Below are 26,120 nucleotides of genomic sequence, written 5' to 3'. Positions count from 1 at the left end.
AATAGCTGAGTGAAAAAATGTGTAAATCTGCATCATGCGACACTATAAGGCCTCTCCCACAACAAGTGTCCTATTTTCCTGACTGGCATGTTTCGGCTCGTCTGTCCCTGCTCCATGGCAACCGGAATGACATCATTGTTTTTTTGGCAGAAGTCGGGAGTGGGTAATAGAGAAAAGATAGCGAGCTCATATGAGGCTTAGAAAGACCCTTGACACATGATAGCTTATTTGCATTCGCCTCCAGAGAAGCTTTTCAATAGGAGGTGGGCAGCAGGGCGGTGTCAAAGGCTATTGTGATATTGGAGAATGATCCATTAAGACCGAATTACAGTTTACAATTTGACTCATGGGTGATGGAACAGAAAGGATGACATTTTCAGGCACCTTACGATGCCTTCGAAAAGGTCAGGTTTAGATTGTGGGATCTCCTAAATGAAAAAAAAAAGATTATCAATCTTCAATTTGGAAAAGCAGGCACGCAGCATGGAGCGGTGTGGTGTAAAATGGAGGTCTATATATTTGTCTTTATCTCTTTAATTAGACAACACAACAACTTAATTAACTTTATTTATCTCTGTCAAACAGTGTACTTTAATCTACACTGGGAGTCATAGAAGATCCCTATCGGTGTCAGAAGAGATGCGTTCAACCTCTGATCTGCTGAAAGGCGCTCATTAGGAGCACAAATGATCAAAGGCGCGCTTCTAAGGACTTCAAACGTCAAGCTAGGATGGGATTTTGTTACACAAGTGAGCCAACCAACCCCCACCAAGCCACACACCTACACACACATCTTTAGAAAGCAGAAAAGAAGTTAATCCCTCTCCTGGCAGTCACTGTGAGAGGGAGCAGAGACACCTTAAGTTATAATTGGGTGGGTTTGAAGAGGGGGAGGATGCGAGGGATTCTAACTCCTTGATCATACTGTAAATGTTTTTGGATAATGATATTTCCCCTTTGCCTGAAATCTGATCTGTCCTCACAGCCAGTGCTACCCATTCATAAGGCAGACAACAATTAAAGCTCTTTATGGCTGAAATGAATGCCTGGAGTGAGTGGAAAAATGCGAGTACTGGCAGGGGTGGGTCGTGCGTTTCACCTGTTAGCTTTATCGCCTTTGTTCAGCAGAAAAAGATGACAGTCAGCATTTCAGTCTGCGCCAGTTAGGCTTTGGTGAACTGCTTGCTGGCAAGCAGCCCTATTATACTGTATTTTTGTGAAGGATCTGGCAGCCTCGCAGAGTTGCAGCTATTAAATTATATAAGAAAAAAAAAAAAAAAAAAGAACTGGGCATGTAACTTTGACACGGTAACCTTTTATTGTGCTCTGTAAATTATTTGGTGCTTTTTCTTATCTAAGCAAAAAAATGAACGTATGAAAATGGGAATCTAAACTTCTGCATTAATACACTATAAGAAACAATATAAGTAACATTTAAAAGTCAATACCACCATAATCAATACTGGCATGAAACATTATTTATCCTGTTACTAATTAAAATTAAAGCTACAATGACCTTACCTAAAGCTACAATAACATTAACTTTACATTACAGCATTGCTAAACACCACTTATTTACTTTTTGCATCTTATGTTAACATCAAACTATCTAGTTAACTGCGATGAAACTCTCCCTCAAAACACAAACTGTATAGTCAATGCTCCAGATATGTCTGTGCATGTTCATTAATCTAAAACATGTATATACATATCACAAGGCATTTCAAGGCAAGAAATATGGGTTGAGATGTTGGTGTTGAGAAGAGGAATTTTAAGTTTAAGGTTGCCGTTTTTGACCTCGAGACAAATACATCAACTATATTTGATTGCAGGTTTGTGTGTCAATTTATTACATCTCCATCCTCCTTTCAGTTCATGTAGATGTTGATCCCAAACAGAGTCTGGTTTTAGGCATTGAAAAATAAAAGTCAACAACAAATCATGGCAGAACCAGTGCAAGTATACTATAAGAATACTATAACCATGCATTAGATTGGGTGTCTCATTTGTTTGACATAAGCACCGATTAGCTAATAAAATCCAGCAATAATGTATTAAATTTGTTAAGGCAACTGGTTTACTTTTACAAGGCTTTTCTAAGGTGATGTGCAAGTTGTTCCTCTTTATTTAGGGTTTGAGAACACACACATACACACTTACTTTAAATAGTCTTAAATAACCTAACCTTACATGAACGATCATTTTAGTTATTTCCGTGATGTTTCTCTTGGTGACGGTTGTGGTAGCAAAAGGCCGTCAATTACATGTCAATTACAAGAACTCACTGTGCTGAACTCTCAAAATAAACACAGGCTTCATATCCCAATAATGTCTCTCATGAACATGTAATCCCACATCTATGACTGCTATTATGCTTCTCTACATAGCAAATGTGTGTGTATTACCACTGTACACATGCCTATGTCCTTGGCGTCGTACTTTATACCGGCACATTGTGCACAATTGTACCTTGCATCATTGACATTATTCATTCTTGTAGTGTAGAAAATATTCTAAAGACAATATCTAATGTAGAAATAGTGTGGTTAGCTAGCCACACTTTAGGCTATGACAGAAAGATAAGCGCAACTCTAAGGTCATTCTATTAAAAAAAAGGTTGTCAGGATATTGACAGGTGTGCCTGGTCTAAACTTTTTAATACTATTAAGGGACTAAACACAAACAATGTGCTCCTGCATTACTGAAGGCTTGAGTCATCTTATCTAAGTTACAAAATTTGCTTGTTCAGGCTCCAGAGCCAAGAAATTTCCAATACCACATTGAAATAGAGCAATGAGATATACAACACCCAGAACAATGCAAGAAATTTTGTCTTTCTTTCACAGGATAAGGGTACTGAATGTCAAGTGCAAAAAATCCAAAATTCTACCGGTGGGAAAAGGATTAAGCCATGCTAGTTCATGGGATGAACTTGACATATAAAGATGCACTTCCAGTTTTCAGTGCACAAATTCCCAGCATGCATGTAAGCCTATTTTAAGGGATGATGCAGTGCTCTGGGTGCACTGGCAGCTTCAGTATGTATAGCCATGTTCTCTGGCGATTCTTCGGAGAGCAGCAAAAATAGCTAGAAAGTCTGTCGTGCTGCAGCAAGGAAAAAGGACTGTGTATTTACATCCCCTGTCACTGGGTCATGTGGTCACCAACTTTAGACAACAAGCAAAGCTGAACACGCAATAACAGGCAAGCGATAATAGAGCTGGACCAACGGACCACTATCTCAAGCACATCAATGATTCATCCTAATGCTTTAGCTCCATGTTTTCCATCAACATCTTTGGACAGATATCTCAATACAAGAATGAGTTCTCAGCCAAGGAAGAGGAAGGAGTTTCTTTAGAAGCATTTACCAGGTGGTACTTAATGAGTATCATACATAATATTTTACTGAGATATTCTACGAAAGCAAAGAAATGGGCTACTTTCAGTTTTGATTTGATTAGAGATATTATTGACGTTATAACATAGGAACGATCATGTCATCATACAGTGCCATAGGTCTGGGCATTAACTTTGCATACACTTGTTAAATTTAATGATGCAAACCATTCTGGTGATTCTGTCAAAACCAAAACCGTATTATCAATACTTGATAATGTCTAGTCTATATTTTTAAAAGCATTCACCTACCAGTATAGCTGACACTCAGATAATGATGTGACTTGCATGTGAGTCATGATTACAATCGAGCACAGAGCTGAAGATGAAGGTTAAAATCCTTTAACAAGTGAGCTGAAGTTGCTGATAGCTAAACTCACTGATAGCTAAACTTTCTGGTAATTTGTGCAGTCACTACTGCTGCCAGGCATGCTTTCTCTTCAAGCACTTAAAAAGGCCCTTGAACAATCTGACTGAAAGGCTGGACACTATAATGATACATCAATATTATGGCACAAGTATAATAAAGCATCGTTATAACACTATATATATCTATGCTGTTGCTCACAGCAAAAACTTGTTTACACCTAAATAAGGTCTATCCTACCTAGAAGGCAGCATAGGAGGAGTGGTCATGCAAGATGATATTTTTGGGCATTTTTTTTATGTTTTTCTCAGAGGAAGTAAAGCCATAATTTGTTCACTAAAACAAATAGGAACACAGCATTACGCGATTATATTCTGGTTCTCAGTACTATTTGTACATGTATAAGCACGAGCCATAAAATATTCATAACCAAAAACTTCTAATACATCACTTGGGAGTGTTCTGATTTTTTTTTTTTTTGTGGCCTGTCCAGTGTCCCCTTTACGGCTCTGTTCAATTTCAGAATTTCAGTTCACAGTCTGGGAGTTGCAGAAGATTCTGGGTCACGTTTCTGCTCTTGACAAGTGATTGCTGGCAACAGGAGCCTGGTACTGCATGGTACAGAGGGGGGAAAGCCTCACACCTTACCCTCCACCCAGACACACTCAATCTGACATCACACACTTTATGTGAACTCAACAGCTACACACCATTCTGACCTTCATCCAGTTTGGGAATTCAAAACAAAAACCCAAGTCAAACAACTCCAAGATCACAATAGTTGCCCAAACTCTTATCCCACTAAACACCATTAAATGTTACAAACATAGACATAGATCTATGTTTAATAGTACATTTTGCAAATGCCTTTTTCAGAAAGGACACAGGGGTGTTGTTTTTTCCTGTTTTATGACAGAAGGCCATTGGCCTCATCATTTTCAGTTTCATCCTGAATGGACCACAAGTACAGCCACAATATTTTGTGTGTCCACAATGACAATATTGTTCCAGTTGAATATCACAATAATGTTCATGCCTAGGTCAACGAGAGCGGTGGGAAATGTTTCAAATAACTAAAGTACCTATAGCCCAGGGCAAGGAAACAATAACATCTATGAGATAAGTAAACACACACATCTCAGTTCTCAGTAAGAGCAGAGTTGTGGACAGACATCTGTGAACGTTGCTGTTTCAAAACAGGAAGGATGTGGCAAGGAAATGGATCAACATCTGTGCCATTAGACAGACTTCACTCTGGGAACCGGATCACTGTGTGTGACTGTATTACTTTCTGTGTGACTACGTTACTGTAAAAAAGAAACACATGCTAAAGTAACAGTAATTAACGCCACATAATAAGTGGAAAAAAATAAAAAAAGCAATGCAAAGTTTTAACAGACAAAAAAATAGTCAAACTTAAAACTGTAAAGCCTAAGGCTCTTACGTTGCTATACACTGAATCATTATATGCCAAGTATTACAACACTTTTGTTATGGTGCGGAAATCACAACTTACCAACCATCAGGTTTATTATGATTTCTTATAGTTATTCATCCATTTGACTGGGCACTTGAGTTAAATTCAAATCTCAGCAACTCCAAAAAAAAAACAAAACAGATCACTGTTCACATTTTTAAAATAACTTATATTAAATAACTATTACTATCATTATAATGAACAGTTCTTCAATGCAGGTTTAACAAAACCAGGGATGTTTACAGTAAAAAGACAACTCCAGAAAACTCAGCAAGATTTTCTCTTAAAGTAGACCCGAGATGTAAAACAGTGCAGTAAACAAACACACTGTAAAACATAAACATAATACTTTACTCATTGAGGTAAACAGTGTAGTGATTTTGCTGCTACAGTCCGACAACTGCTGCATATTAACATATTAACATCATTTCTATTGACTTTGTCTCTCCATCACAATCTGCTCGCGTTAAACAGGTCAATTGTGTCACATTTACACTCTTTTATCCTTTTGGAAATCCGTGTGTGACCTTGTGTGATATATGTTTGCAAAGAAAAAAAGAAAGAAAAGGAGCTGTTTAGTTTTACATGCTGTATAAAGACTGAATTGGTTATAAACCCTGTTTCTGCTTTCTATTGTGACGAATTTGAGGTAAAAAATAAAATAAAATAAAACAACAACCACACACAAATACAAGAAGTAAAGAATTTTACCGTCGTAGCATAAAATGCCAATGTTGTTGTTCATTTTGTCCAAGTACTGGTAGTTCAACAGGTCCATCTTAGTAAATAGCATTTATCAAACCGACGAGGAAAAAAACAACGGAAAAAAGTCTCCAAACCGAAGCTGAAAAAAGGCCCAGCCTTTAAAAAACTCTTAAAACTTCAACCCGTCTAGGGTCGAAAACCTTAACACGAGCTATTGACACTACTATCGAATGAGTAAGAAAGAAAAGTTTATAGTTTAAAGCCTTTGAAACGAATTGTTTAGAGACGAACAAGTAAGAAGGTCGCGTCAGTTTCTCCTCACAGCCCCGCTGTAAGTCAACTGCTCTAACTGACGCGAGCGAGCGAGCGAGCGCGCGCACACGCTCTGCTCTCAACCGCTTGACTCGAACACTGCGCATGCGCGCGACATCGCCGAACGCCTCGGATATAGTACTGCGCATGCGCACTACATCCCTCGATGTTTTCCTCCCTTTCTTTCTTTCTGAACGAAGGCTGAATCCGAAACATATATGAGAATACACAGAAAATGGAAAGGAGGACGGACACACGAGTTTAAACTTTTTTAAACATTCTTGTGGTACATTTGAACACACATACTCTCACACACACACACACACACACACACACACACACACACACACACATATACTCACACACTCACATACACATACATACAAACACACATACATACATACTCACACACATATACACACACACACAGTCTCACACATACAAATATACATACATACTCTCATACATACACACATACTCACACACACACAAATTTATAAATATATACAAAATAAAATGCAAATAAGCACTAATAATATGTACTGAATACATAACTGTACTAAATGGCATTAGAAAACACTCAATAGTTATTATACATTATAATTTATGAATGAATATAAATATATTAATGTTTTACCTTAATATAAATTAAATGGACTTTTAGACATGGCTCATTGGGTATATTAGCCGATTATATTTAAAAATCCTCAAAAAAACCTACTTTTTAAGGCCATTAATACAAACCAAAGTTTCCTAAATAATACTTAATAGAAGAAAAACAAAAACCATGCAGTGTGTGATTAATAGCAATACTCTAGTGCCCCCTTGTGGCTAACACACTCTAATGGACCAGCTTGAACAGAACAAGATATTTAAAGCCTTAGAAAAATCTCAGAAAATGTACATTGACGTCCTCAAGTTTTGTAGAAAGTCATTGTTTTATATTATTAAACATAAATTAAATATAATTGCATGAATTTATATTTTATTGATATTAGTGCACACGACTAATCAAACAAGAGTCCCTCTATAACTGCCGTTGGAATAACAAAAGACAATACAGAGTTAATACAGAAACAATGCATTCAATAGTATAGTGTAAACAACAAAACCTTAATGGATGATTTGACAAATGCATATTTGTTTTCATATCATCTGTGCATGAAAATCTGAAAACAGACGGTTGACGGTTAAACCAGCAAGACGACTAAGCCTTGAATGAGTGTTATACTCGGGGTGTGCCTATGTACAGTGCTTTCCCACACAGATATAAAATGTGTGATTGTGTGAATCTGATTGTGCTGGTAAGTCATTATTAATGAGCATGTCTGACTGGTTACACTGACAATAAACAGAACTTATAATGATATTGAATTATGGAGAGAGAGAAAATGACCAAAGAAGTGAGCAATCACACCTGCACTAGAATTATTACACATTATATGCCATCATTATTAATTATGTTCTAAAAGTTGACACTAATCATGTAAACAGAAAACAAGCAGGCAGCATGTTTTTTCGCAAGGTCGCTTGTTAAAGGATTTTTACATTTTTTGTTTCTGACTAATCATTAGGGATAACACATATATACATTTCAAATGGGATTATTTGTATTCTGAATTTTTATAGTCCTGTAAAGCTACAATACAGTCCATTGTTAAAAGTGTTATAGAAAATAAAACTTGTTGCAAGTTGCAACCCATGTGAAAGTGCCACTCTCATATGATATGTTTGACACATGACGTAAGGACACATCAACAAAATTCACGGTCAAAACCTTAGCTAGTGACTTGCTGGCTTTTGCTGAGAGCATAAACAATGATATGCATGGGGCATATAATTGTTTGCTTCCCTGAGTCTGTATTAATTCATGCATAACATCATGCGGAGCTTCAGTTAATGCTTTCAGTTAAACAGCAGACACGAGATTAGGGAAAATAGAAGCCCAGATTCCTCTGCATCTTCATCATCTTGCAGTAGTGAGTCAGATTTTCACAGCTGAGATTTCAAGGGTTTTTTCCAGCCACAGAAGGAAGCAGTGAAGCACTGAAGCTTTTAGTTTTAATCATGCTTGTAAAAATGTAGTCATAAATAAGACAAGATTCTAAAAATGATAAAAACAGGGGATTTGTGCCTACACTGATACCTTTAAAAAATGTTCAGATTAATATTTTGTTATTATTTAGATAAAATTAGCTGTAATTTTGGAAAACCAGAAAGTTGTAAAAAGCAAAAAAAAAAAATAAGGTCAATTAATTATTTTCTAACCAAAGCTCCTCTACCTTTGGCATTTTCTTGTATAATCCATTTTGTTGATTTGAATACCTGTAACTACTTATTAATTGATTAATTGGAACACACATTTGGTTTGCTGAGCTCATTAAGTCTTGAACTTCATAGACAGGCATCCAATCATGAGAAAAGGTATTTAAGGTGGCCAATTGCAAGTTGTTGTTCTCTTTTACTCTCCTCTGAAGAGTGGCAACATGAAGGTCTCAAATCAACTCTCAAATGACCTGAAAACAAAGTTTGTTCAACATTATGGTTTAGGGGAAGGCTACAAAAAGTCATCGCAGAGATAGAAACTGTCAGCGTCCACGGTGAGGTACATAGTGAGGAAATGGAAGATCACAGGCACAGTTCTTGTTAAGGTCAGAAGTGGCAGGGCACATAAAATATTGGAGAGGCAAAGGGGAAGGATGGTGAGAACGGTCAAAAACAGCCCAAAGACCACCTCCAATGACCTACAACGTCAACTTGCTGCAGATGGTGTCAATGTGCATCGTTCAACAAATCAGTATGTACGTAATTCCCAACTGTACGAGAGAGTGATGCGAAAGAAGTCTTTCCTGCACACGCCACAAACTGAGTCGCTTGAGGTATGCAAACACACATTTGGACAAGCCAGCTTCATTTTGGAATAAGGTGCTGTGGAGTGATCAAACAAAGATTAGTTATTTGGTCATAACATGGGGCGCTGTGCATGGCCGCAAAAGAACACAGCATTTCAAGAAAAACACTTGATACCCACAGTAAAATTTGGTGAAGGTTCCATAATGCTGTGTGGTAGAGGGTGACACGGGAGTGGATTTTCAAACCTCTCCTGTCCCACTCCCAAAAAAAAAAATCCCGTCCCATCCCAATCCCCAAAAAAAAAAAAAAAAAAAAAAAAGGGGGAAAATCCCGTCCCAATCCCAGAAGAATGACTCCCATTCCCTCCCACTCCCGTGTTTTTCCCGTGACATATAGATCCCGAAAAAATGTCAGCCTCTAAAAACCTTAATACCTTAGCATACTAACTTTGTGCATTACTGCCACCAACTGTCACGGGAGTGTGAAACACGTCATTCATTTAACCAGCCATACCAAAGCAAACAGATTATATTTTTATTTATATCAAAGTTATATTTGTGTATTCCCGGTACCGCCCTCTCCCACTGACATTTTTTCCTGTCCCGTGATTAATAGTGATTTTGTTTCACATCCCACGGGATCCCGAAAAAATGTCAGCCTCTACTGTGGGGCTGCATGGCCAGTGCCGGTACTGGGAATCTGGTTAAAGTGGATTACACTTAATATCAGCAGATTCTTGAGAATAATGTTGAGGAATCAGTCACAAAGTTGAAGTTACGCCGGGGCTGGATATTTCAACAAGACAACGACCCAAAACACTGCTCAAAATCTACTCGGTCATTTATGCATAGGAACAAGTACAATGTTCTGGAATGGCCATCCCAGTCCCCAGACCTGAATATCAGTGAACATCTGTGGGGTGATTTGAAGCGGGCTGTCCATGCTCGGCAACCATCAAACCTAACTGAACTGGAGATGTTTTGTAAGGAGGAATGGTCCAAAATACATTCATCCAGAATCCAGACACTCATTACAGGCTACAGGAAGCATCTAGAGGCTGTTATGTGCTAAAGGAGGCTGTACTAAATATTGATGTGGTTTTTCTGTTGGGGTGCCCAAATTTATGCACCTGTTTAATTTTGTTTTGATGCATATTGTGCATTTTCTGTTAATCCAATAAAACTCATTTCCCTACTGAAATATTACGGTGTCCTTCAGTTATTTGATAGATCAAAATGAAATTGCTGATCCAAACTCCTAAATATTTATAAATGAAACTCTTGGAAATTGTCAGGGGTTCCTAAACGTTTGCATACGATTGTATGATGGTTGATGAAGGGCTTGAGGTCCGAGGGTGGGATTTGGCGTTCACTAATTCTTTCTGCAAGAACCTTGTTTTGCTGCCATGTCTGCTTGTTCATTTCCAGTGAATCCACCATGTCCTGGGATACAGCAGAAAATAATGCAGTAGTTTAGTATCTGCAGATGGTTGGTCCTGATTAATATGTCAATAATTATTGGGTGATTTGTCTTAAAGATTCAAAGACACAGAGGACTAGTGCTAAATACACTGTAGCATGGGGGTGACAAATTGGAATAATTCTGGATTGTTTAATTCTACATTGATCAACTGAATGGTCTAAGTTTAATATCTAATCAAGTTCATGTGGAGCTTCTAGTTAATGGCAGTAAAGACCAACTAATATTTGTAACAAAGTCCAATGAAGGTCTAAATAACGTTGGTATAAAGCTTCTTTTCCTTGTATTTCTTAAAGCAAGAGAAATTAAAATTATACACAAGTATAGTAACCAAGTACGATCATGTCAAAACTTTCCACATGTTTATAGACCTAATAAATGAGTTAAAATCTGGTTAATCTGCACATTGATCTGCTTAGTGGAAAGTAATATATATTTTTTTAAAAAGACAGCCATTTACTTTGCTTTACTTTACTGACTCCCTGCTGCTTCATTGAGTTTCCGTCCTTAATGCTAGCAGTAGAGATCACTCACAGAGTTACTCGTCAGATCTTCCCCTCCAATCCTGCTCACTAAACACAGACTGCTTCAGACTGCCATCAAGCCTTTTCAGTGGTGGTTTAGTGATGGAACAAATTTCCTGGCTTCAATCACACTGCAGATTCACTCTGAACATTCACGCCTAAAGACACAACTCTTACGAGAGCATTTGAAGCATTAAAACCTCAGACTTGGGTCTCTCTGACATGCCTCTATCAGTCAAGGCACCTTTAAGGTAAACCAGTGTGCATCATAATCTCTTCTGCTAACCTGATGTTATTTATATGTATTAATAACCTAGATCTACAAATGATCATCTTGGTACAGCATCGTGGCTAGTGTTTGGAGCACTGCAGAGTACTAGCACCTGCTCCAACCCATGTGTTTAGCTGCAAGACGAAGCAAACTTATTAAACTTGTGTTGGTAGCCACCAAAAACATGTCAACTGTATCATGTTACTGATTTCGCATGGTGAACTCATAAGGGTCATCTTTATAATATTTGTGACATGACTCTGGTGCTCCATTTCCGTCATTTCTGTGACGTCACAGGGGGAGTTTGTTAGCACAGATGCAGTGGCGTTTAATAGTCTGTTTGTTTTGAGTAGAGTAGACATGAGGAGGGGATCGAGATGCACAGACTAAGGAGCTAAAGTTCCTGCATTGCTCTCTTTAAGTGCAAATTAAACAAGACTTCTATCAGCAGTAGTTAAACTGCAATTGTTGTGGGCAATCTAGGAAACTTAATCACAATGAAAATTGACAGGAGCCATAGTAAACTTTTCTTTATTCTGACACTAAAGCTCGGTTTTATTTAGAACCTTGAGCATGTTCTCACATGAACCAGGAAGTAGGTATACAGTATTACTCTCCTGTTTATTTTATTCAGTATGAAACTTTACACCCAGTTAACCTTTAACTGCCTCAGTGTAATCTCAGCCCTGGTGTAGTCCAAAGAAGTACTAAAAGGGATTTATTCAAACTGAAGCCATGCCTTTTATATGAACTCTCACATCACTGGGATTACAGCTCTGTCTCTAACTTGGCTCTCAATGGCGGAGGGGATTAAAGGTCTATTCACCCTGAGGCTGTAACCCCTCTGCACAGTCCTCCGTATCTCGCTGTCAGTTAGAAGGAAAACGCTCCTCGTTGGCTTCAGAGAACCATTGTCTCAAGTTTCACAAACTCAGCACAAAGGCCACATCGGGTGTGAACAGTGGGTCTATTCAATGACCAGCTTAATCCATTGTCTTCAATCGTGGGGATTTTTTCCCCATTGGATGGAGTGGAGCTCCAAGGCTAGAGCATTTTGCTTCCAAAGAAGCAAACACACCCAGTCCAACTACTAAATTATGGTCAACCGACTCTACCCCGTGGCTAAAGAACAGAAAACAGAAAGAGCAAATTATCCGGCCGAAACTCACAACCGTTCTCAGGGAGAGGATTTGGGATGCACCCCTTTAAATCCACATTACTCATTCCCACCCTGTTCTCTGCTCGGGAGCCAAAGCTTTTACAGACACTGTGCAAATAAACTGGGATAAAATCAAGGCTGTTATTTGTTTTCATGGGAAAACTTTGTCTACTAATGTAAATTACCAAACTGACAATTAAATAAAAACAAGAGCATGCCATATATCATAGTTTAACGGTGAAAATCATATAATAATTGATGCTAAATAATTAGCAAGAAAAGAAACAACCTGTGTGTAACAAAAATGACAATTTTCAAATTACGAAATCACTGCGTTATGAACTATAATCATATTGGGTGGAAGCCTAAACTTTAAACTCCTAGTAACAACACAGAATAATATACAGACTATATCCAACAGTTCATCCAATATAACTAATAAAATAGTGAAAAATTAAATGTAGTGTTATTTACAGGTGTAGGACAAAACTTTACAACAGAAACCTTTATTTTGTCACATCTACATTACAGTAAACAATTTTCTTCAAATTTCTCAACTTTGAAGTTTGGGGTCAGAGCACATGGTCAGCCATGATACAGCCCCCTCCCCCAGAGCAGAGAGGTTTAAGGGCCTTGCTCAAGGGCCCAAGGTGGCAGCAGGGCTTGAACCCTTGATCCTCTGATCAACAACCCAGACCTTAACCGCATGAGTTCTCTACATACACAGTCCATTGTTTTTTCACAAATGCTAGTTTTACAGTTACACACACACAACTACACTCATGGCCTTTAATTACTAATCAAAGCGTATAGCCAAATAAGTAAAGAATTTTGAATATGAAATTCTGTTCTCTGGGCTGATCTTCATGTAAATTCAGTTACATGTGTTGAATTCACTATTCCACACCTCTAATTGTGTGTACCGTCAACAAACTGAAGAAACAATCCTCAGGCCATTTCATTAGAAAACTTCTTCCACCCGTCCTTCTACTAGAACATACCATACATGCTAGTAAGACTGGAATGCAGTTAGGGAAGACATGATGTAATTAATTATTAATCTTTTATTTTGTTACCTTAAGTGACTCTGTGTATTTTTACTGTCCGACAATAGGGTATGTGATGAAACCAAGCTGAATGTTTTTCATTCTAGAAGGACGTGATAGCTTAGCGGCTAATGCGTTGGACCACTGATCAGAAGGGCGTGAGTTCAAATCCCAGGTCCGTCAAATATCCACTACTGAGCCCTTAACCCTCAATTGCTCAGTTGTATAAAAATGAGATAAAACGTAAGTATCTTTGGATAAAAGTGTCTGATGAGTGTTTAATGGCAGTTAAAATGATAGGTTTATATTAAAGTTCTTGTTTCTGACATGATGGCTCATTCACAGAAATAAATATGGTGGATTCTCCAGATAATCTCAGACTACTTATATTAAATACAGATATTTAAATGCGTCACTGATATTGTGAACTTTTCTATAGGTTGATGTTTAACATTTTTGTAAGGAGTCACCCGTGTCCGCGCTGCATAGAAGTCATAGTTGAAGCTGACATAAAGGATAACAAACATCCCTTAACATAAAAAACACAGAGATAAAAAAAAGTAATAAGTGCTGGTCATTAACTGAAAATAAAATGCAGTTGTCTAACTGCTGTGGGAGAAGAGAAACAAAACTCCAACACTGCAATAGCATCCAAGTTTTCTTTACTAATTCTGTGAAAATCTTGACAGCTTGAGGTGCTTCTGACATGTTGCTGTTACAGAAAATCATGTTGGTTTGTATAGCTTCATTTCTGTATCAACCCATATACTTCATCAGTGTCTTCGAGTACAAATCCTAGCTTACATTCCCTAGCTTTACATTCATGCAACATTCCCCTGTATCTGTTTTTATTGGCCGGATAACAAAATTATTGACCTTTTTTTGACTGAAGGTAAATGTTCCACTGGTCTCTGTTCAAGCTTTTTTCTATACTCATGCAACCTCTGGGTAAAATTATTCATAAACAGGGTATTAGCTTCCACTGCTATTCTTATGTCAAATGTACAATGGACATGAGTATCTACCCCCTACTTAATTCTGACAAGACAGGAATGTTTCTACTGGGACCACACGCAGCTAGGAGGAAGTTTTCTGATTATACACTAACTCTAGTTGTTACATCATGTGCAGTAATAGAAGACCTGTTATTATTGATGCCAGTCTGTTATTTAAAGCACATTTTACTAGGATAGCCTTCTTCCATCTCAAAATATTGCTAGGATAAGAAATAATCCCAGGATAATTTCACTGAATTGTCTTACATTGCAGTACCTGAACTAACTTCTGTTATTTCTTAAATAATGCACCATGTCTGCTTTGATCAGAAGGTGAATGTGGGGACAGAGTTTTCACCTAAAAGCCCCACAATAGGAACAGACTTCCATTTAGTTTTCAGGACTCTCACACGGTCTGACAGTTTAAGTGCGATTTTATGGAATACGATTTTCTCCTACATTTTGGTAATCTGGGATGTTTGCATGTTGTCCCCATGCCTGTGTTACCTTCTGGCTTTCCTAAATGCATTTCTACTGCATTTAAATGCAGATCTGTAATACCACTTAGTGACCATGTTATTGTTAAAAGCATTGTATAAATAAAATTCAGTTGAACTGAAAAGCTTTAAATGGTGCGACACTGGTGGGTTGCTAAGAAAGTATTGGATAAAAGACATCCCGACATTGCGTCTCATATCTGCAGACTGCCTTACAAATGTCAAGGAGAACATTCCACTGACCAGATCATGACTCACGACTAATCACAACTCCAGGAAGCTGAGAAATGTTAACGAGTTCCTGCACAGCCTTTCTTTTTGCTTAGGTTTGAGTTATTTTGGGAGGTACTAACTAACAAGAACAAAAACACGATTAAGCTTTGGCTTTAGATTTTAAAAAATAATAATAATAAACTAAATAGGACTTGTATATGCAACATGTATATGCAAAGCTAGAGTTGAAGACTCTGGTTTAAAGATGCTTAAAAGGTTTTAAGTAACAGAAAAATTAATACAGAAAAGTGACAGTTTTCCACCCCAGGGATATCATGTGAAAAATGTTGAAGTGTTAAGAAAAGTTTGTTCATGCAGATGAAAAACTGCATTTAGTGACCTTTTATAAATCCTTCATATAGTGAAATGTTGGCTTTTCCCAAACTGTTTCATAAAAATAAAATCCAGTCAACCCCAAATGTGAAAAGGAATAAAACAGACTTGTACAATTTATCATTATCATCATTCGCTTTGCTTCGTATTTCCAACAAAATACCCAAATACCCAATATTCAGAACAGAGAATTAAACATTTCTAATTTAGGAAAACTCTGTACTTTATGAGAAACTATAACTGAATAAAGGAACAGTTGTTCATGTGCTCCATTGTTGAGCTCCTTGTCATATTTGGGAAAAAAAAAAAACAAATCCAAAAACTTCACCAGCAGGGAAACGGAAATGATTTAATTAATGCATTGATTAAGCATGTGTTCATTCCATGAAGACTCTTAAAGATGACTAACATATATCTGAATAACACTTTTGGAGTGTATATACCTGGTGTCTCATTCACCTCTTTGTTTGTTTTGTGTTGCCATCACAACACAACGTTTTCACAAAGTTTCATTAACGTAACAAAGAATCTGAATTTCATTTTATATGGTCGTAGATTCTGCTTATTCTGTTTTTGTTTCTGAAAAAAAAGCCTGAAAAAAATATAAAACAAAACAAAACAAAAAAAAAACCCAGACATGTAAACGCACATACATAAAATCTGTAGTAAAAAAAAAATAATAGTAATAATAAAAAGAAAAAAACGAAAACAGTCTGACTGAAGGCAAAAATATCCTTCTCAACATTATTTTATTACTGCACATTTTAATTATAATATATTCAGTAATCCTGGCAACTAAGATAATCACACCACTTTGCTGAATAACATTTCTGTCTCTCAAAGGTTTGGACAACAATCAACATACTTTATTAACACTTTGAGCTTTCTTGTCAAGCTGTCTTGTGTTCCTCGATAATCTTTTAAACTGAGCGACGCTAATCTGTGAACTCTTAACTCAATTGTGTGCTTGCAATTCTCCCTTAACCTTTGAACCTCTGACCTTTACTTCAAGACCTTAAGGCCATTACTCCACTCACCAGTGCTGCAAAAGCTCAGTGACATTTTCAAATCTGAAATTACTTTAACATTTAATTAGGAGATGCTTTTATACAGTGAAGTGTAAGACGTAAACTCAAGGCGCTGTTGCAGTGGCGTGTCTGACCACTCACAACATTATGGTCCCTAAGATAAGACATTAACTTCTGATCTCCATCAGCTTTTACCATTTATCCATTCATACCAAATAAATACTTATTCTGGCGACTTCAGAGACAATAGAAGGTGGCAGAAGAAAAACACCATCAACAAACCAAATTTTTATGCTTTCTGAAGCTTAAGGCCACGTTCAGAAGGAACTTAATGTTAGCTATGCTTTTGAATTTCCCAGTGGATTATGGGATATCCATGTATATCCATAATCGAGACTTACAAAAACATTCAGGTCTTAAAGGTCTTGCTCATGCTTGAACTGTGCTTCTGAGGTAGAATGTTGGTGGTGAACTCAAATACCTGATGAGCTCCTTTTCTTCAGTTAGAAAGCATTATTTTGAAACAATGAGTAGAAAGCTGCCATTACTCCACTTCATATGATGCTGACCCTACGGTGTTGTGGACACAGTGATCATATAGCAAGAGAAGGAACTCTATCCTGCACTGCAAGAACACAATATTATAGTCAAAACATTGGCCAATGAGTATAGGTAAGGGCATAAATATCATGTACTACATTAAAAACTTGGTGCAGATGGCAAAACATTGATGTTCCTTCTCAGATGATGGTGTCATGTACAGAATCCCATTGAAATGTGCTATAGGGGGTTTTGAAAATCTTTGACTTGATAAACCACCAAATGTTAAGAACGATTCATTTTTAATAATGTTTTGTACAACAGCCATAAGATTGTTTCATTTTTACCTCTTCAGACTTTTCTGTGTGTAAGACCAAATGGCAAATTTCATTCCATAGTATGCCCACATGGAACAATTGTGACTCACACACACCTCACCTATCCTGTGAATCTCCTTGCAGACGTGTTACATCTGATGCGTGTTAACATGGGACAAGCTAAAACATAAGAAGCTTAACACAGCACAGCACTGAGGCATGAGACACAAACCTCACAAAAGAAATGGTGAGCAATTATGGACACGTCGGTCCGCCGGGAGCTGCTGGCATGTTGGGGCAGTCCGCTGAGAGGATGACAAAGAACGTGCATCAATCCGTCACGAAGGAGGGGAAGAAAAGTCTCAGAGACCCAAAAGGTCAACTTCCTGTATGGGTCTAAGTAACAGGTGCTAGTAGAAACAGTGTCCTGGCATAAAAACGAGCTCTGTAAAGGCATGGAGGTCTGGCTCATTGTTTAACCCACCACGTGTTGGCAAGAAGCCGTAGATGCTGTAGGTGAAACCTGAACCTCCTGCACTGCTGTGTCAACATCCAGCAGATGTATGTTTCTTGTCCTGTCCACTACATAGCATTTCACTTAACTGGGCAGCAATAAAGTTGTACAATGCGTATCTCAGGAGTGGAGACTAAAGAGCAGACGCAATCAGAATAAACAAGACCCCAATAACACCAGCTTATAGTCTCAGATTTACAACACCTATATTTCACAGTGACCTGAACTTGAGCCAAGCATTTTTCAGAGAAAATTAGCCCTGGTTAATGAGAAACAATCCTTCAATAACAGATATGAAAAAGTTTACTATTTGGACCAGAACAGAGTTTGACATAGTTAAATTGTGGAAAAGATAGTGCTTGTTAATCAGTAAAGATTTTTACAGATCCAAAACACATAGCCATAATTTCCATGTAATAGTGATCGCTGAGATTTCTTGTAAATTTATTACAGAATGTTCATTACACAAAGATAAATACAGTGATACCTCGAGATACAAGTGCTTTGACATACGAATCTTTTGAGATACGAGCTGTGATTCGACAAAATTTTTGCCCTGAGATACGAGCAAATTTTTGAGATACGAGCATCCGAGCCGCACAACAACAAGAAAGATCCCCAACAACCACGTGTGCTCTATTTCCCCCACCTCAGCTTCCCGCTTCTCACTCGGTTAAAGCCGCCTTTCCACTGCACACGACAAACGACAGCCGATAAACCGGAAGTGATTCATTTCCTATGGAGAGTCGCAAAGGCGCTGCGTGAGGTGCCGACCATCTGCGGATCCGTAATTTTCGGATCCATTTTGAGCGTTGGATCTTTTTCAAAAAATTTTAACTTCTGCAACTACACCACATCCGATATGCCGACCGGACAGGTTTTTATTAAAATGACAGGCAGATGTTAGTGAGGAAAGAGTGACAAAAAAAAAGCAAAAACAAGTGAAGAGAAAAGCGATGAAGAAAATTAAGCAAAATTAATGTAAAGAAAACATAAATTGTAGCAATTAAGTTCAGTTAAGTTAAGAGAAATCAAGCATCGCGTTAGTTCTGGCAGGCCACGTCGTCAGAGTGGCACTAGCCAATCGTTGGCTTCTGTGAGCTTATGACTGCTGAAGAAGGCAGTTAGCGTGTTCAGTTACAGTTTGATGTATCAGAACCATAATTGAAAACGTTATAGTGGCTCTCTCCATGTGTCTTAGTGAAAGATGATGTCAGTGCTCAACCTCCCTGTTTGATAAGTGACCACAAATCTGGGAGAAATCTCCCTAAGATTTGACTTTAATTATACCAGTTGCCTTTATAGTTTGGCTTAACGGAGTCAAAACACTTCCACCAAATTTTAAGAGAAGTCAGTAGAACAAACTACACTAGCTTGGTCAAAGCAGTTATTTACAGTGAGTAAATATACTCTGGCCATGGTCTAGGTCTTTTAATACCTCTAATGGTATTAAAAGGCTTTATGCAATTGACCTGTGCTGTTTTCAGTCATGGGTCGGAGTAAAACCAAGTAGCCTGGAGAATATCTGCGGTCATTTCCAAGTCACCACCTGACTTAAATCAAAACAGCATAACTAGTTAGAAACCACTCCTTCCAAGTTAGCTGCATATTCTCCCTGAATGTTCTTTCGTTGGCCATAGATAGGAGCCAAAAGTGCACTTGAGCGAGTCAAAGCCTCTCCCCTGAAGTATTCCAGCAAGCAAGAGCATTCATAGGATTTGTCTTAAAAGAAATAAGACCAAAGAGCTTCAGTTGGGCTGCAGCCTGCTATTGTGAAAACAGGTCAAGCGCATTGTGCGAGGACAAAAGGATGACGCACAAGAACAACAAGAGTGACATCACATCAGTTCAAAACAAAAACACAGCAGGGGGACTGTGGGGGGTGCAAACGTCCTGTCCAGCAACTTTTAGAAAACCCACAGTCAGTGAAGCGACTGAGGCGAGAATGTTCTGGTCCTGATTCTTCACTCCATGTATGTTTAAACCTTGTTTCATACGATCTAAATCTCTAAACTAAAAATTAGCTTTACCCAAGGAGATGGTAATGGGATTTTATTCTCAACCAAATCAGCCATGTCAGTCATGTTTACAGACTGTGCAAACATCTGGAAAGATTACTCTATATTTCACTTTGTTGGTTCTTCAGTATAGATACAGGAAGCAGTCTTTCTCTCAAAAATAAGTTTTATTCAAGCTTCAAATGCAAAACAACTGTATTTTCTATTTAGATATTTACAACTAGACAAGTTGACACTTCCAAAATTTTTGGTGAGTTGCATGTTATGGTCATGTGACCTACTAAAGTTCAGATGTAAGACATGAAGCAACGCCTCCTACAACATGTAATTATAATAAAGATTAAATAATCAGTAATAAAATGTTGTTTATGCAGTCTGAACCCTGTGGACTACATGTTCACCCAACATGTGGCGAACAACATCGTTTAAGCAAGGTTTGAATATGTGTACTTTTTCGATCACTAGGTCATGCACACCCAATCTCAGTAATCCTAAATGCCTGCTGAGCAGGATTTGTGTCAGACTTAATCTAGGAAGGAATTTATTTGACTGGAGAAATTGCAGGGTGATTATAGAGAGACTGTTGGCTGCGGAGTGATTGAATTTCTGTCTGAAGGTCTGCATGTTCTAGTTCAGATTTGAATCATGTTAAAGCCCTGACTGAAAAAACTCTTCCTGTTCCCTGGTTTACAGCATTTACACTCTAACAATGCTGCAGCGTGTAGCTAATAAACTGGTAGCCTACTTTTACATTAATGCCAGTTACACGGAGCAAAAGATTAAGAGATTTTGCATGGCCCTGTTGTTATATGATTTTGTAGTGATTTACTAATAGCCAGCTATGTTCCCAAAGCAACATTACATTGACCGAGTGCTGAGGGCAGAAATATCTACAATTAAAAGAAAATAGGACATGCTAAAACTTATGCTAAATGGCATTGGCTAAAAATGGCATCCTTCATTTTTTTTCCACAAAAAATAAAATACCACACCAACCTTCTGCTCTCTATTGGCTTGTTTACAAGTTTCATAAATTGGTACAGTTACAGCTTAATTAACCTTGCACTGCAATGAACAAATACTGAATGTAAATGTAAATTACTGTTATGCATTTCTACATCCTTTCTTAATGAACTATTTACTATTTTCTAAATGAACTATTTGTTTGCAAAATCTGCAAAATAATATAACCAACATACTCTACAGCAAACATTAATGACATTACAGTAACCATTTTCTGGTGGATTTGCAGTCTACACCAGGAACACAGGGTGTAAGAATTCACCCCAAAAGGGAGGACAGTCCATCACAGAGTAACATATACCCATACAATCACACCTAGAGGCAATCTACTAAAGGTAGGTCAAAGTTAGAAGGAAATCAGAGCCCAGGGGAAATAAATCCACAGTAAACACATTAAAAACTCCAGCTCAGGATGGACCCGGGGAGCCTGGAGTGGCAAGGCAACAACAATACACACTATACTGCTCTTACATCAAACATCTCGTGCCACATTCTGTTTGGAATTTGTCTAGAAGTATATTAAAGCTGCTTTTCTGCAAAAATGTTATAACGGTGTTCAGCGTTTAGTTCCAGAGTTTGGTGTTTATAGATACAGCTTGTCCTCCACCGCCAAATTCATTTCGATAAGAAATATACATACAAAGCTTGTGAGATTGGCCTCGGAGGTAACTTGTCAGTATGCACGGCTAAAACTTTAGTTTAAAATAGCAAACAATGGTACCTTTTTTTAGTGAAACTAATTTACAAATCTAACCTTTATTTACTGATGACTAGGGTGCTATTACTTTAGATTATGTAAACCACAAACCTGATTATAACAAGTTACTACGTAGCACATTCAAATACTAATCTGAAGCTGAAGCTTTTCTCTCTCTCTACCACACTCTCTCCCACACTCACGCACACACACGAGAGGATTACATAGAGAACTGGTGTTTATGTTGTAAATCAGTATCACAAAGTAATATTAACATACTGAATAGCTCAAATAAGGCATTATATCATATAAATAATGAAATTATTCAGTGCATAGATGACTTATTGTAAAGAATGCTGATTATTACTTACGTTTTTCATCATCAGCGTGCACTAAAGATGCTGCTCTTGACAAAACATCCAAAGGCGTTTCCATCCTCGAAGAGACCCTGCTGAAAAATGATAAACCTCTGAATCCCCATGTTGTAGAAATACAGATAGGGAATATCTCAAATGTCAGAGATCTTTCTTCATCTGGACCAAGCTCAAGCAGAAATTACTAAAGTAGATTTAAAGCTCCAAGATACATCTAACAGATCACTCATGTGAATATATGTATAGCTTGATTCTGTAAAACCTTGGGAGATTTCTCAGTGCTCGCCTTTGTTCCACACGCTTCACTTCACATTCCTAACATACCGCCGCATTTGTACCGTGTTTACACTCCAAAGGAAACAATAAGCAGAACCGCACTCAGGTTTTACACTTGCGTTGCCCAGTAAACTGGTTTTGCATGTGCAAAGACTCATATGCTATCTCTCACAAAGAGAGAGGACCCAGTTCTATTATTTAAAAAAAAGACATATTTTCTATTTTCTCTCACACTTAAGATGCACGAAGAAACATTTTATTTATTTCATTTTAATTTACTTTAATTAATTAATTAATTAATTAATTAATTAATTAGCCAGTTAAGTAGTTAATTATATATATATATATATATATATATATATATATATATATATATATATATATATATATATATATATATACACACACACACAATTTTTTTTTACTATTTTAAATTAGTAGCACCACGAAAACACGCGTGTGGAATAATCTTACCATTGAAAATGTATTAAAACGGGTCAATCCTGAAGAGTCTCGAGCGCTTTTTTTTACATGTAAACAAACTTTGTTCAACGTCTAACTGACAAACTACATACCACTTTGCAGCGCCACTTTGGAATTGTCCGAGACCACAGATTAAGGTGCAGATAATTAAAAAGAAAAGAAAAGCCGAAAATCATCCACGAACAGTCTAAACTCCACAGGAGAAAGCGCCGAGTATACAAACTTCCCGTGTAGAAGCCCAGCGAGGCGCGAGCGTTCAGGAAGAATGATAGGAATGAGGGAATTCTCTTCCTGGCAGGTGGCGCGAGCGGAGATTTTTGATTGGTCCAATGAGATCAGCATATATTATGCAAATCAGCCGATTACATCATATCCTAGTAACAGGTAGTTAATGAGGTGATGTGTACATGGTGATGAGACTCTTCATCCTGCTTCATGACTACATACAGCTTTCTCGTTCTAAAACTAATACCTTGTAGTAATGAAATGTCACTTGGTTTCTGTAGATGTTGTGAGGAAGCAGCATTAAATGTTAGTGAATGGTGTTAGCATTTCCTGAACCTAACCCTAGCTGTTGTAACAAACTAATAATAAACAGACACTCAATGGCTGTATATAAATAAAAAAAAAAGGATATTATCCTTAATAACGCTCTCCGGTGTTTCTAACAATGTATAATAACACACTTCAGTGTCACGTACTGTAATTGTGGATGAGGTTCCTCTTTGAGTCTGGTTCCTCTCAAGGTTTCTTCTTTTTCCATAAGGGAGTTTTTCCTCCACACAGTCACCTCAGGTTTCTCATTGGGGTAAACACATTTAAATAGAAGCTAAATATTAATCTTGATCATTCGTATAATATTAATCTTTGTATGATTAACTTTTTGTTTTAACTATATTTCTTCTGTTTTGTAAAGCCGCTTTGAGAATTGTCTCAATGTCCATTGTTAAACGTGCCATATAAATAAAACAATAGAATTGAACTGAATCAACTACTCTGTTAGGAACAAAGAGCAACGCTCACATTTGGACAGATGTAGGGAGAAAATGTGATCTCTGTTGAGATCATTTTGAATATTTCTGACAAGAAGGCAACGGGAACTCAAACAGTTACTCTTTACAACAGTGGTGAGCAGAAAATCATCACAGATTGTACAACACAGCAAATTTTGAGAGATGCCAGTCAGACAAGAAGTGTTTGGACTGGGGGAGGAAGTCGGAGTAGGCAATGGAAACCCCCAAAGTATTGGGAACATGCAAACTCCGCACACATCGGGCGGTGAGGGCAATCAAACCCCTAGGAGGTGTGAGGCAAATATACTATTTTAAAGAGAATTCAAAATCAATGAACAATTAGATTAGATTCAACTTTATTGTGATTATGCAAGGTACATGTACAGAGCCAATAAAATGCAGTTAGCACCTAACCAGAAGTGCATAGATGGCTTATTTACAAGTGGCAGTGTAATAAATAAGGGTATGAAGTAGTATATAGAATGTGTAGTAATATGTACATATAACTGAATAAGGGTAAATATAGTGTGGTTCTTATACAAGTATGTTACAGTATGACAGATATAGTTGTACAAAAGAAATGTCATTATTAATATATATATATATATATATATATATATATATATATATATATATATATATATATATATATATATATATATATACACACACACACACACACACACACACACACACACACACACAGAATAGACAGAATAAATATGGATGGACATACAGAAGTGTAATAGTTTTTGGGTGGTGCAAGGATGTATGATTTTAAAGTGGTGCAAAATAGTGCAAAACACATTAGAAAAGTGACAGTACAGTGGTGATTGTTAACACCATATCAGCTGTTCAGTGCCGAAACAGCCACAGGAAAGAAGCTATTTTTCAGTATATTTGTTCTGGCTCTGAGACAATGGTAGCGTCTGCCCGATGGGAGAATACTGCTCCCATATAATTGTATAACCAAAAATATATTCTATATTTACAGCATTTAGCAGACACCCTTAACCAGAGTGACTTACAACTGAGAGTTAAGGGTCTTGCTCAGGGGCCCAGCAGTGGCAGCTTGGTGGAGCTGGGGTTCGAACCCATGACCTTCCAATCAGTAGCCCAACACCTTAACCACTGAGCTACCACATCCCACAACTCACTCTTTTCTGGTGGATACTCCACATAATCAGATTAAAAATGTTTGTAATCATTGATATGGTGACGTCAGTAGGGGGGTTTCTGTTTATTGGTCCTTTATAGAAGGAGTCTCCAGTGTCAACTTTTTGTATCAGTCAAAGGAAAGCTGTATCTTTAAGTTTCACCACACCAAAAAAAAAAAAAGAAAAAAGAAAAAGAAAAAATTGTTTAAAAAATGTCAATTGCTATTTTTTGTGTGTGTGTGTGATTTTGTGTGTAACCTTCAAGACAGAACATAGGTCTGATCCATTGAAAAAAATACCCACACCCTCAGCTACTTGTTCACACAAAGATTGCTTTTCCCTGTATTTTTCCAGCGGAATAACCTGCAGGCAAATATGGTGAATACAGCTGTGTAAAGTGTGTGTGTGAGTGTGTGTGTTTTCCCTCTGTTATGCCTGACACCTGAAATACCAAGACAGCAAAAGGGCCACTTATTTTGACCATATCATCTTGAGAATAATGTTTTAATGTTTTGAGGGTGAGGTTGTCATGCATTTACTCAACATACTGAAACAATTTTCATAAAAAAGAAATAATAATAAACCAATCCTGAGAAATGATGATACTTATGATGATACTTGATGATACTTAATGATGAAATTTATGATACTAACCAGCTGCTTCGATATTAAACGTATGTCATCACATTATGTATATTAGTGATATATAAGATATATATTCAGTCTATATTCAAGTGTACACTTGTGTCCTCTATTGGGAAATTAAGTAAATAACCTGATAAAAAAAAAGAAGCAGAAATCAGTAATCTTTATAAATGAATGTAATGATTTCATATAGATCTATGATGTTAGTTAATAATCCTGAACCAGTGTTTTCTTTTCTTTTTATAACGTTTGTCATTAAATCTTTTTTAACCAACATGAGCAACACAAGAGGATTTACAGCTGGACTGTTGTCCTATAAGCACCAGCAAGTGTCTTGTACCACAC

The 26,120-nt window shown here is 37.4% G+C and overlaps 1 protein-coding gene across 3 annotated transcripts in view; it reads right to left on the bottom strand.

The window, feature by feature from the left end:
* The window catches only part of vgll4b (vestigial-like family member 4b), a 36,384-nt gene extending 13,157 nt beyond the window's left edge, over positions 1-23,227 (bottom strand). The window contains exons 1-2 of one of the 3 annotated variants that reach the window (XM_027140745.2): positions 23,053-23,227; positions 22,199-22,278 (exon numbers count right to left, since the gene is read on the bottom strand). In XM_027140745.2, the coding sequence (XP_026996546.1) occupies positions 22,199-22,262 (64 nt within the window). In that variant the 5' untranslated portion in view covers positions 22,263-22,278; positions 23,053-23,227. Of the gene's footprint in view, positions 1-5,954; positions 6,327-22,198; positions 22,279-23,052 lie in introns of those variants that run through there. The other 2 variants (XM_027140746.2, XM_027140744.2) reach the window with 2 other exon arrangements.
* Positions 23,228-26,120: the final 2,893 nt, after the last annotated feature.

Source organism: Tachysurus fulvidraco, chromosome 2 (assembly GCF_022655615.1).
Source record: "Tachysurus fulvidraco isolate hzauxx_2018 chromosome 2, HZAU_PFXX_2.0, whole genome shotgun sequence".
NCBI classification, from domain to species: domain Eukaryota; kingdom Metazoa; phylum Chordata; class Actinopteri; order Siluriformes; family Bagridae; genus Tachysurus; species Tachysurus fulvidraco.
The sequence above is the reverse complement of the archived record's forward strand: the minus strand, read 5'-3'. Positions and strand labels throughout refer to the sequence as shown.